Genomic DNA, 12,625 nt, shown 5'->3' with positions numbered 1-12,625 from the left:
CATCATCTGCTGTTTTTCCTTTTTTTCCTTGCATGCAAACGATACATCTATCGCAATAATAAATGAAAATTTATGCCAAGTGTATGAAAGGGGGGGGGGGGGGGATGGAGGGTAATTAGCCTAGCTCTCATGATAAAAAGAAATGCACTTCATGTCTGCAGGGTAACTAGACACAAACTGCCAGCCGACCTTTCGCTCTTTCTCAATGTGAGAAAGTGGGGGCACTGTATATTAATTATGTGGTGCCTTTTCACTTGAAACAGCGGGACTCCGGAAGATGACGTCAAAATTTTTGTGGTGACAGCGTACTACGACACCGACGACTGCAGTGCAGGTGTCTGAAAACAAGCCTGATACAACTGTCTCCGCAAAATACGCTGTAACTTTGTTCTAAGGCAGATAACCCAATGTCGTAACATTTTGACCACTTGTTTGTTTGCACCGGCTGCGGATTAACATTACAACTTAAAATTTCGCACGAAGCAATGAGGGCCTCAGCAAGAGCAAATGACACGCAAATCTTGCTGTGCCAGATTGACAGCGTTCAGTAGTCTTTGTTTAAAAGGTATGGCCGCGACCTAGGACGCAAATCCCACGGAGCCTGCCAGAGGCGGTAATTTTTGCAGCAGTACTCTCACAACACGGATTGGATTGGAAAACATTTAATTCGTCAGAAAAGGCAGAATGCAGACGATCCGTGCTAGGTGGCTATCAGTCCACGGCTGACTGCGACCTGGGTAACCCATTCAATGACCCGGGTTTGAACTTCCAAGTCTGAGCTGACCAACACGGCCTCCCACTGCTCGAGAGTAGGAACCTGTATTAGAGATTTCGGGGGCGGCTCCTCTTTACAATTCCACAAAAGGTGATCATAAGTGGCTAAATCACCACATAATGTACATGCAGGGTCGTATTCACCGGGGTAGAATTTTGACAACAGGTAAGGCGTGATGAAGGATCGCGTCTGGAGTCGCCTCCAAGTGGTCTCCTGCTCCTTATTAAAGGCTTTGTCTGGAGGAGGGAATATCCTCCTTTCAAGTTTAAAATGATTAGTAATATCGTGAAAAGATGATAGGCCGTCCTTCGAAAAACTCTCAGCAACGACAGCGTCCCCTGCTCGGCTGACGAATCCTCGAGCTGTTATGTGTGCCGCTCCGTTACCAGGGTTCCCCGAGTGAGCCGGGACCCATATCAATTGAATAATTCTGTCTAAGTCTTTGGTTTGACCCAATATGCTCATTGCTGCCTGAGAAATTCTGCCCCTCGCATAATTGCGTATGGCAAATTTAGAGTCGCTGAGTATGGTAGTAGCTTCTGTGTTAATGATAGCAAGGGTGATTGTCGCCTCTTCTGCCGTTTCCGAGGATTTCGTTATGGTAGTGCCGGAGACTATCAGTCTACCTTGCGTATCCACCGCCGTTAGTGCGAACGCTTGTTTCTGGGGATATTCTGCGGCATCTACATATACTGCATGTTCATCTTGGTTGTATATGTTGTGTAGAGCTTTTGCCCTAGCCCTTCTTCTCCCCTCGTGGTGAGCAGGATGCATATTCTTAGCTAGTGGCTTAACTCTTATTACCTTAGCGATGCGTTTAGGTATCTGTGTTTTGGTATCTTGGGGTGGCAACGGTATGCCTATAGTCCTAAACGATCAAGTATGGTTCTTCCTGCTTTGGTGCGGGAAAGCCGGCCTCTCTGCATTGTTAAGTGTGCCTCTGTAAGCTCGTCTAAGGTGTTGTGTACTCCCAAGCCCAGAAACCTTTCGGTGTAGGTACAGTTCGGTAGCCCTAATGCTACCTTGTATGCTTTTCTAATCATAGACTCTACTTTGGCTTTTTCACTACTGTCTAATTTTAAGTATGGGAGTGCGTAGAAAAGCCTGCTTATTACAAATGCTTGTACTATTTTGCAAAGTTCTGTCTCCTTCACTCCCTTCCTTTTGCTTGCAATTCGTCTAATTAGTCTTACCGTCATATTGACGGTTGTCTGGAGAATGAAAAATCAAAATTGGCGCCGTTTTGTGCTTAGTGTTTCGGCGCTCTCCTAGATGGCGGGACGACTTCGCGATGGCGGGACGACTTCGCTAAGCGAGCGATGCGAGCGCTGATGGGGCAGACGTGGTGAGGGCTCGAGTTACTACTGTTGAGACTTCAGCAAAACAGATGCTGGACTTGTGTATTCATCGTTACATGCTACAAAGTCATTTTTTGATGTGAATAAGTAACGGTGGAAGCACGCTGCGCAGTGTTCTCCACCGATGATTGTTTACGCTGAGGTGTGAGTCACGCTTGCGCGCCCAGCGTTGATATATGTTCCGTGTCGTACTTGGTCTTTCCCGTCTTTCCACACGTCTACATAATTGAGCTTGGTGCATGGTCAAGGCCTTCAAGAACGTATAAACAACGTGTAAGTGTAAATAAAGGTTCCCTATAGACATCATGCAATGCAGTAATGCCGCCGAATGGCAGCGCTGCAAAAGGTGGGTACCCCAGTTAAACCGAGACTCAGTTGCAGTTTATTCGCTACCAACACTGCGCATGTCAATGACCTCGGGTAGCCTGATGATAGTTGGCGCGCATGCGTGACACATAACACCACAAGACACTGCATAATTGTGCTCTTGAGATGCGCATGTGGCGAAATGGGGCGCCACGTGCAGCGTCAGAGCACCGCCTGCTTTCCGCCGTGCATTCGCGCACGCCGCTCCTAAAGCGGTACGGCATGGTTAACTAACCTACAAAAACGCTGCTGCATCGATCGCCGCTGTTTTTCACGGTCAGGGACGCCTCTCCGAAGTCGGTTTATTCAACACGCGGTCGGCGAGCTCGAATCTGTGCCGGCTCGAGCAACGCCGAGCGTTATTTTCGGAGTTAACCAGATACACAAACACGCTCCACTTTCCAAAAACATGCTCTCCAGTCGGCATGGTCTTGTTTTTCCGTGCACGGAAGCTCGGACAGATAGCGCAGAGTTGCGCAAGCGGCAGGAACTGTTTATCTCGCAACCGCCGGCTCCCAGCACATCGCACAGCCATCCCTCGAAGCGGCAATGGACGCGCCTCACAATGTTTACAGCGGCCCGGCTTGTTCAAGGTCGCCGCAGAGCGATAATATCGTTTCGCGAGAGCCGCTCCCCGCGTACTACACTCCGACCACGCCGTCGGGGACCCACCCCTCGCACCTAACGTGCCCCGAGTTTACATACGCGAAGAGGGGCACTCTCGGGCTGACGTCTCGCGCGTGCGCTGGAGAAACTGTCTACATTCGCTGGCGACGCACGGTGCGCAGACGCGCAATCTCACACATGCGCGTCCTGCTCGAGGGACGTTCTCTCCATTGCATGATCTAGCGGTCTCCGTGCGAAAAACTTTTTTGTTGACTAGGCCATCGCCTGCCCCGCTAGCGACTAATGTGACGCAATACCAGTCGTTCCAGCGCGAGGAAGGGAAAAAGACGCGTCGATGGGGACTGAGCAAAGGGAAAAACAGTCTCGCCGGATGTCCAATGACATCCGCCACAGTGACCCAGCATGGCACGTCTGGGAGCCAGAGAGAAAGCCGGGAAAGCCTTCACAGAGAGCACCACCGGTGCTGCAAACAACCCTACGCTGGGTAACAACACGGCCGCGGCGTTCGCCTTCGGCGGCTTCTCGGCGCTCGGCGCCCTCCATCGCGGCGGCGGCGGCGGGCCGGCTCCAATGGGAGAGGGCGAAAATCGCGCGTCGCACGATTGCACCAATGGGCGGCTGGGATGCGCTGCCACTCAGGGCCCCGCCCCTGCACGCCGGCCACGCCGCTGGGAAAGTTTCCCCGCGACGGCAGTGGCGTTCGTTCGCAAGGCGACTCGCGAGGAGCGTCTTGGCCACTTGGTCGGTGTTGCCGGAGTGTCTGCGTCTAGTCAGCGAGCAGCAGCCGCCGAGGCAGGTTGGATGTGAGCGCTGCCCGCAACGGCCTCGTGGATGTGCGGAGGGAGGAAGGCGCCGAGGATGCCGCAGCACCGCGAGAATCGAGTCCGGCCGGCGGACGAGCACGCACCGCAGTATCACCCCGCCCGCTTCCCGGCAGTCATGGAGAACTTGGTGTCTGCCTGCTGTGTGCCAACGGGCTGTCACCTCAACGAGCCGATTCACATGGACGACCTGAACAACACCGTCAAGGTGATATGCAACAACGAGCAGTGCTCGCAGAGCCAGTTTATGCACAAGGCGTGCTTCGAGGAGTGGGAGAGCTCGGTGCTCTCGTTCCTGCGCTCGACGGGACGCGCGCGTTCGTGGAGCGAGAAACAGCGCCTGCAGAACCTCTGGACCAAGAAAGGCTACGACTTGGCTTACAAGGCGTGCGGTTGCCGTTGCGGCAAGGGACATTTGCGCAAAGACCTCGATTGGGTCCCGCCGGCCGCGCGCGACGACAAGAAAAAGAAACAGCGTCGCAAGAAGGGTAACGACAAGCCCTCGCTGGCGCTCAACGGCACTGCCACCAAGCCGCCGCAGAGCGGTGGCTTGCCCGTCACGCGGCTACGGAGCTCGAGCATGTCGAGCACGGGCTCCGGAGGCAGTCCGCCGAGCTCGTCGTCCGAGTTCCCGCCGTCGCCGACGCACGCCAAGCGCGGCGCGGCCGCGTTTTTTCCGGACCGTGAGCGGCACGGCTCCGGCGGTCTGTTTTCGCGCCGGCAGGACTACTCGTCGTTCAACACGCTGCCACGGCACAAGATCAACGCGTACAACATCAAAATGGAAGACGAAGGCGGCAGCGACGACATCCGCTGTTTCATCCTGACCACGCTGAGCGCCAGCAAGATGTCACGCATCCCGTGCATCGTCTGCCAGGCGATGATGAACGTTTTCGACCGCTTTCCGCTCGTGGACGGCACGATGTTCCTGTCGCCGAGGCAGCACAACCCGGGTGCGGTGCAGGTGCGCGTCGACGAGCGGCCCCAGTATCTGAACGCCGTGTGCATGACGTGCCTCGAGGGCTGGCAGGCGCGGCTCGCATGCCGCGGCTGCGGCCAGCGCTGGAACGGTCGACACCTCATCCTGGGCACCATGTACGCGTACGACATCTTCGCCGCCACGCCGTGCTGCGAAGAGCGTCTGCGCTGCACCAACTGCCGCGAGCCGGTCATCACGGCCGACCGATCGCTGCCGTACTTCAGCGACTACAGCCACAGCATCTGCTGCGCCCACTGCGGCACCAGAGACTACCATTTTGTCAAGCCGCTGAACACTTACGCCAGGGTATGAACCTCCCGTGCTGTGGGCGTCTGCCCAGGTAAAGAAAAGAAAGACGTTTTTTGTTCTCGTTTTCATCCCGAGCCGTGATGTGCGGTTTTCTTTGTTTTCCTTCGTTTCTCTTTGCCGCGCGCCAGTGCCGTGTTTATTGCGTTTGTCGCCGGCGAAAGGGCGTCCCGGAAAGCCGGTATGGCTTTTCAAGGTCACTCGCGCCGCTCCTCAACTCGCGGCAGCCACCGCACTCGCCGCCGGCGCGGATCTAGTTCAGCCGCACCGTGTTTGTTTTGTCCCCCCCCCCCCCCTTTTTTTTTGTTAATCTGTTTTCTCGGTGGCTTTCATAGTTTATACTTCGTTGACTCGTTCACATTTCTTCCCACAGTTTTCATATTTTGTTCGTTGTGCGTGTCATCGCTCTGGTAGCGAGTGTTGAAGGGAGGGCCCCAAACCTTAATGATATTTTTTTACTGAGCCGTCGATGCTGCGGTCTTGTGCACTCAGTTGCTCGCCGGGCGAGTAAGCCAACCGTCTAGCCAAACCGGGCGCGGAACTGTTTTTTTTCCTCCGTTTTCTTTCGGTGTGTGTCGCCGCAGAAAAGGAAACCAGCGGCTTTGAATTGTGTGGGTTTTTGGACAAGTACAAAAGCTATCATTCATCACTCCTGACAGCATCATGCCATCTCTGATTATGTCTACGTTTGTTGCCGTGGTGCTTCGAGTTTGTGTTTTGTACATAGTGTAGTGGTTTCTTTTTTTGATAAGGATAAGCGCCCTCCTTTTTTTTTTTTCAAGCATTGTCTTCATGCTCATGTGATGATTCTCGGCTGCTCACATCGACCCATTAAACGCACAATTAACCAGTGACCCACCTTTGGGATCGTTGTGAGCAAGCCCGCCAAGTGAGTGTGCTCGCTGGCCCGCGATAGCGATGTCCCGGTGTAGTTATCAAAATTTGGATTGTGTGAAATAGACCACGCGGTTATTTTTTACGCCAGCCCCGCGTCTCTGTGAAAGTTTCCCGTCATGCATACATTGTCCCATTATTTCATCAGCCATTGCGCTCAACGATTTCTAGAGACTTGCTTAGTCAGAAGGGTGCTGCACTGCTCGGCTCATGTCTCGTCCATCCTTGGAAGGTTGTTGACCCCGGCATTAGCTCTCCGATAAAAGGATTGATTCGCAATACCGTGACGTAAAAAAATGAAAAATTATGGCTTCAGAAGCGGCGCCCACTGCTGTATTCATGCAGTATCACCGCTCGGGCGTGATAGTGCGAGCACACTTCTTTCTGAGATCTCTCTGGTCGGGCCGTCACCCCTGCCAATTGTGTGATGTTCGCGCTCTGCAAGATGCAATCTCTCGATGTTGTCCAGGCGTGTTCGCCGTGCTAGAGTGTCGGTGCCGGCCAGCCTTGTCGTCTTGACTGGCTGCGCTGGCCGTTTCGAGTTTGTAAAACTGTTCGTTAAACTGCGTTTCACGGGAGCAGGTTATGCAATAAAAGCTTCCGTTACGTTGGGAACTGGGGAGCAGAGTGAAAAAAAAAAAAAACTGCTTGTTGTAGCTATAGGTGTTCAGTGGTGCTGCTTTATCACGCTGCTCGTGATATCCGGTGTGCAAGTGTGTGTGTGTGCGTGCATGGTGTGCCGATTGAAAAATAGCATTCTGGGCAGTCGCCTTTTCCTCGCGTTCACTTTTGAGTGTCTATTTTTGTCAGGATGTCTCCTTGCCCCCTAATTATGTACGGCCGATGCGCGCTGCATTGTTCCTTCTGGTCAATCGCTGCCTCGGTAAGATGCTGGCGAGACGTCAGCTACTGGCTGTCTGGTTATGCGTTTCTTCGTACGTTTTCCCCTCGAGTGAGAGAGAGAAAAAAAATGCGTGTACCGTGGGCCACTTTCTTTTGTTTCTCTGTTTAAGTTTCACGGCGCTCGAGTTGTACAGCGTACGCCTGTTATCCATTGTTGAAGTTGACTTCCCCCCCCCCCCCACCCCCCTCCACTTTTCAGTGTTGGTTTCCGTCAGTACCATTGTTGCTTCGTGTTTTTCGCAGTGCATCATCCACACCCGTCAAGTTTCCTATTCCTGTTTGTACACTGTAAAGAAGAAAAAAAAAACGACCCTTTTGCACTCCTTGCTAAATGCCAAACGTCAGTAATGAGCGATGCTTTGTTTTTGTATTGGTGCCAGGAGAAAGCGCGGAACGAAAAAATGTGTAGTGGTTTTTCGTACGGAGAGAGGGCGCCAGTCGTCATTCTTGGCTCGGGCGGCAGGCGCCGGCGGAGTTCGTCCGCATTGAAGTCGAACTCCCTGCGTCCGACGTCTTGGCCGGGATGACCGGCTATTCTCACTTGTCTTTGATGTTTCGCACGCTCACTGTATACAGGGCACTCTGTTGGAATGCTGCCGTTGCGGACTCTCATAGAGCCTTGCGGGCGCGAGAGCGTGGTATTTGTCGGTGCGCTGGGTTGGGAGAAAACAGGGACTTAATCGACTTAATCACGTGAGGACATTTAGCCTCGCTGTGCGATTCGTGTTTTATGTTTCTATGTGCGCATGTCGTTGAAATGTTAAAAGCGGCCTTTATACTGCCTCGCTCACGTGCTCGTACGGCTTTTGTTTCGCTGTTGGCGAGCTAGCATCTGCGCCTTGGCAAGTGAAAAAAAAAGAGGCATTCCGGCAGCTAAGGCAAAAGAGCAACATTTTTCACGCCCTTCCTGTGAGGGCCAGTCATAAGAGCGTAAATTAATTGCCCAATAAAAGCATACCCTCGTGTTTGGAACTGTTGTTTTTGTTTCTATTCGTCGCTGTTGTTGCAACAGTGGCTCTTCGTGCTGGCCTTGATGTTCGAGGGGCCAAAACAGCCTGACTACCCTCTTGGGGACGAGGTGTCGGCCACTGTGTCGCATGTGTGTGGTAGTTGTATTCGAAGCATACCTGGGACAGTTTCACAGAACTCTGCTGAATGTTCAGAACATGCAAGGGAGCGACGTGCCTATGTGCAATGGCTGCACATTGGGGTATTTTTGTCACTCGCATCCGGCATTCTAGTTGTCACTAAGGGGTTGCCATCGCGGAGACTTCATTAAAAGAACTTCGTCGAAGAACAGCGTTACACCGCCTGACCCGTATGCATACTTACGGAAGTTTGGCGTCCATGTATACGACGGACGTGTCAGGTGCGCGTCTGCAGTGTTTCGCAAACAAGTAGTTTGAATCTGATCACAGTTAGGGACACAGCCACATGTTTATGCATGCCTACGTTATCCGAAGCGGTGCATAAACTGAGTAGGCTGTTTATGTAGTTATCTGCGTGGCATGGCAAGTTCTGCGGGCGTCATATATTTGCCCGAGCCGCTCTCGACTGCGAAGTGAGTGACGAAGAAGACCAGACCACGCTTGTCCACGAAACGCTCCACTGAAGCTGTCAACGATCGGTACGGTTCTGCTGCCGGCCGAGCAGTGCACGACAGAGGTCGGCGCAAAAGTCCCCAGGACGGGGAAAAATCTTCCCTGAGGCGAGCGGAAGAGGCGAAGGGCGAGAGGAACCTTTTTCACTGCCAAGGCCACCGAATCAATATCGCGCGGCGGCGCGCTGCTCTGCTGCTGGCGTCTGCTCTGCCGTCTGTCGGCCTCCTTTTCAGGGCCACTGTGTCGAGGGCGGTCGGCCGGTCAGGGCGTGCTCGCCGTCTCGCTGCACGGTTGCGCCGCCGCATCGGGTCGCCGGAAGGGGAGGTAGGCTCCTCCGGACGACCAGCGCTCCGTGCTGCTGGCGCCAGTGCAATGATCTCTCCAGCTTTGATTGGAGGCCGCTTGGTGTCGCCGGGGCACACGTACTGTGCAGTAAGAACGTAGACACGCGGTGGAGGAAAGGGACGAGAAAGCGTACGACAGGTTACACGGGCGACAACAGGGAAAAGAAAGCCACCATGAACTGAAAACAAAAAAAGAAAGTTCGCGAAACCGAGACCGCTCAATGGAGACCACAAATTGGAAAAAAAGAATTATATACTGCGTGGATGCAAGCCCGAAATAGTGGGATCCGGAAGGAAGCGCTGTATGATAATTCAAGAGGCAAGTGCTCTCCTTTTTGAGACTAGGTTTGGTTTATGATGGTTTAACGTCCCAAAGCGACTCAGGCTATGAGGGACGCCGTAGTGAAGGGCTCCGGAAATTTCGACCACCTGGGGTTCTTTAACGTGCACTGACATCGCACAGTACACGGGCCTCTAGAATTTCGCCTCCATCGAAATTCGACCGCCGCGGCCGGGATCGAACCCGCGTCTTTAGGGCCGGCAGCCGAGCGCCGTAACCACTCAGCCACCGCGGCGGCTCTTTTTGAGACTAGATCAGGGCTTAGAACTAGGCGTAGAACGAGACAATGTAGAAGCAGGCGTGGACAGAAAGATATTTGAGTAGCATGCAGGAGCAGTGTAGAAACCAACAAGGTTGTTCTGGTAGGCTGTAAAGCTATACAATCTAGATATCAAAGGCGGCATACCGCGGTGGCTCGGTGGTTATGGCGCTTGGCTGCTGACCCGAAAGACGCGGGTTCGATCCCGGTCGCGGCGGTCGAATTTCGATGAAGGCGAAATTCTCGAGACCCGTGTACTGTGCGATGCCAGTGCATGCTAAAGAACCCCGGGTGGTCGAAATTTCCGGAGCCCTTCACTACGGCGTCCCTCATAGCCTGAGTCGCTTTGGGACGTGAAACCCCAATAAACCAAACCAAAGCCTGCATGGTCAGCCTTCAAGAAACACCGGGTTTTAGGGATAGTGAGAGCAAAATTAACACAACAGCAGTGGAAAATGAGTGGAGTATACTGCGTGAAAGCAGAATGGAAAAATATTGCACAAACCGTTGCGGAAACTCAAACAATGTAGCTTGGAACATAAGAGAAATAAGCTTACAATGGCAAAGAGCGAGGAAAATAGGGCTGAAAGTAAAAATAAAAGCGCGAAATAAATAACACAACCACTTCAGTTTATTAGGTAAGGTGATATACTCGTCAACGCCCCGACTCCAAGGGGATGCCAACAAGGTCTATGCATAATCACTGGAAATTGACTTTAACGTACTGCAACCGCGCTTCAAGCGGCAATCGCGCGGTTTGCGGGACTGCACTGTCATGGTGTATTCCAAAGAAAAGACGAGTAAGACAAAGGAACCTCGTGGGAAGTTAAATAGGAATAGATCGTCTGTCAGTGCTCTGCAGCTGCACGATGTGTCAGGGCATCAGCAGTAAACATCTGCAGGGTTTATGTGGCTTCCGTCACTCGAGGAATGGGAGGACAGGTGACTCTAGTACGTTGTGATTTGTGTGCGGTGCTGTGCAAGAGAGGAATGGCCTGTCGGAGTCAAAGAGGACCTATGTTGGCAGTTACCGGGATGGCAGGACGTCCGGAAACGGAAGTTGTGTAGTTGATGGCTCAGCTGGAAATAGAAAGGCGATGCAGTAGGGTCAGAGCCATCGCAGTTGGCGAGTTGGGCAGAGACGCAGCAGGTGCAAAAAAAAAGAAAGCGTAGAGACGGAAGACTACGTCACTTATCTTTTTCAAATCTAATGATTTATTACAATCAGTGATCCGGAGCAAGTTTCCTTGCTGCGTGAAACCGAAGAGCGTGTTTCAGGGGGCGATTTGGATTCAGATCCTGAGATCTGACTGCACCGTTTCAAACGTCATGTGCAACGCTGTCAAAGCTAGCGCTCTTGTTTGCGCTGCCTGCATCCGCGACCAAAAAAGTAGTGCGTTATTCGTGGTGAGTGAAACATAGTAAACGCTTTGCCTGTAGGCTTACCCCATGACACATTTGTCATGATCTTGATTAAATGCATTCTTATTGCTGACAACACGCTGTCGCTTTATCGTGCCATAGACCACTCCGGCACAGAACGAGCGCGGAGTAACACGCCTCCCTTTGTTTTCCCGTCCGGACTATTCCGTACCTTTCACAGCGTTGCACCTGATGTATGAAACGGAGTATGATGCATCTTGCTCCGGATTGGCGACTGTAATACGCCATAAAGCTATTGAAAGCTGCGTCCTACCTTTCGAAAACAATAATAATTGTTTTTTTTTGAGTGGGGAAAGGAAATGGCGCAGTATCTGTCTCGTATATCGTTGGACACCTGAACCGCGCCGTAAGGGAAGGGATGAAGGAGGGAGTGAAAGAAGAAAGAGAGAAATAGGTGCCGTAGTGGAGGGCTCCGGCATAATTTCGACCACCTGGGGATCTTTTAACGTGCACTGACATCGCACAGCACACGGGCGCCTTAGCGTTTTGCCTCCATAAAAACGCGGCCGCCGCGGTCGGGTTCGAACCCGGGAACTCCGGATCAGTAGTCGAGCGCCCTAACCACTGAGCCACCGCGGCGGGTGGCGAAAACATGCAGTGGCTGCTTTCGGAAGCTTATTTTGGCTGCGTCCCTACGCTTTCCAATAGCTAGCGCATGCATTCACGGTTCGCGTCTCCTCCCAGTTATGTTTCTTGTGACGGAAACAATTAAGGATTGCATACAAAGTAAGGGATGCGTAAATACAGGTGAATTTAAAATCACAGGTTTTTCGCAACCTTGCTTCGAAGCGCACGGTCGTCTAGAGTGGATGTGCAGACAATGTGACTCTTTGGTAACCTGTGCTTGTACACGCACTTTTAACTCCACCGCCTTTCCTTCTCCTCGTATACCGGTTAGCGCATGCGCTGTCAATAATTTTTGTGCGCAGCTTTAGGTGACCTTTCATCCTTCCAGAAACTCTCAACCTTAACTCTTTCCACCCGCCGCGGTGGTTCAGTGGTTAGGGCGCTCGGCTGCTGATCCGGAGTTCCCGGGTTCTAACCCGACCGCGGCGGCTGCGTTTGTATGGAGGCAAAACGCTAAGGCGCCCGTGTGCTGTGCGATGTCAGTGCACGTTAAAGATCCCCAGGTCCCGAAATTAAAGATCCAGAAATTATTCCGGAGCCCTCCACTACGGCACTTCTCTTCTCCTTTCTTCTTTCACTCCCTCCTTTATCCCTTCCCTTACGGCGCGGTTCAGGTGTACAACGATATATGAGACAGATGCTGCGCCATTTCCTTTCCCCAAAAAACCAATTATTATTATTATTAAAATAGAGCATTAGCGTGTTATGCGTGAGTTTTTGTGCACACTTGCTTGTCTTGGTTAACACGAAGTCCCTTTCTAATTCTAGCGGTGTCCTAGCGAGTTTTATTCAAGCGAACTTCGAACTTTTTCGAAAGTATACGATAGGATTTAAATAACTGCACACTTTTCCAACGCTGCTGTCTATGGAAATTTTTTTCTTGCGCGCTGCCGTTTTTTTTTTCTATCGGTCGTAAATATCATTATGCGCTGAAACCCCCGAATGGACAGGTAGAGACGATAGGACGACGAAGACCCGTTTC

The 12,625-nt window shown here is 52.3% G+C and overlaps 1 protein-coding gene across 1 annotated transcript; it reads left to right on the top strand.

Moving 5' to 3' along the window:
* Positions 1 to 3,299: 3,299 nt before the first annotated feature.
* LOC144098903 (headcase protein-like) lies at positions 3,300 to 8,001 on the top strand. Its single transcript, XM_077631843.1, has one exon. It carries the CDS (start codon positions 3,958 to 3,960, stop codon positions 5,236 to 5,238), a length of 1,281 nt encoding a protein of 426 aa, XP_077487969.1. The 5' UTR covers positions 3,300 to 3,957; the 3' UTR covers positions 5,239 to 8,001.
* The last annotated feature ends 4,624 nt before the right edge of the window (positions 8,002 to 12,625 follow it).

This window comes from Amblyomma americanum, chromosome 7, assembly GCF_052857255.1.
Source record: "Amblyomma americanum isolate KBUSLIRL-KWMA chromosome 7, ASM5285725v1, whole genome shotgun sequence".
NCBI lineage: Eukaryota > Metazoa > Arthropoda > Arachnida > Ixodida > Ixodidae > Amblyomma > Amblyomma americanum.
Note: the sequence above shows the minus strand (reverse complement) of the source record. Positions and strands in the feature narration are given on the sequence as shown.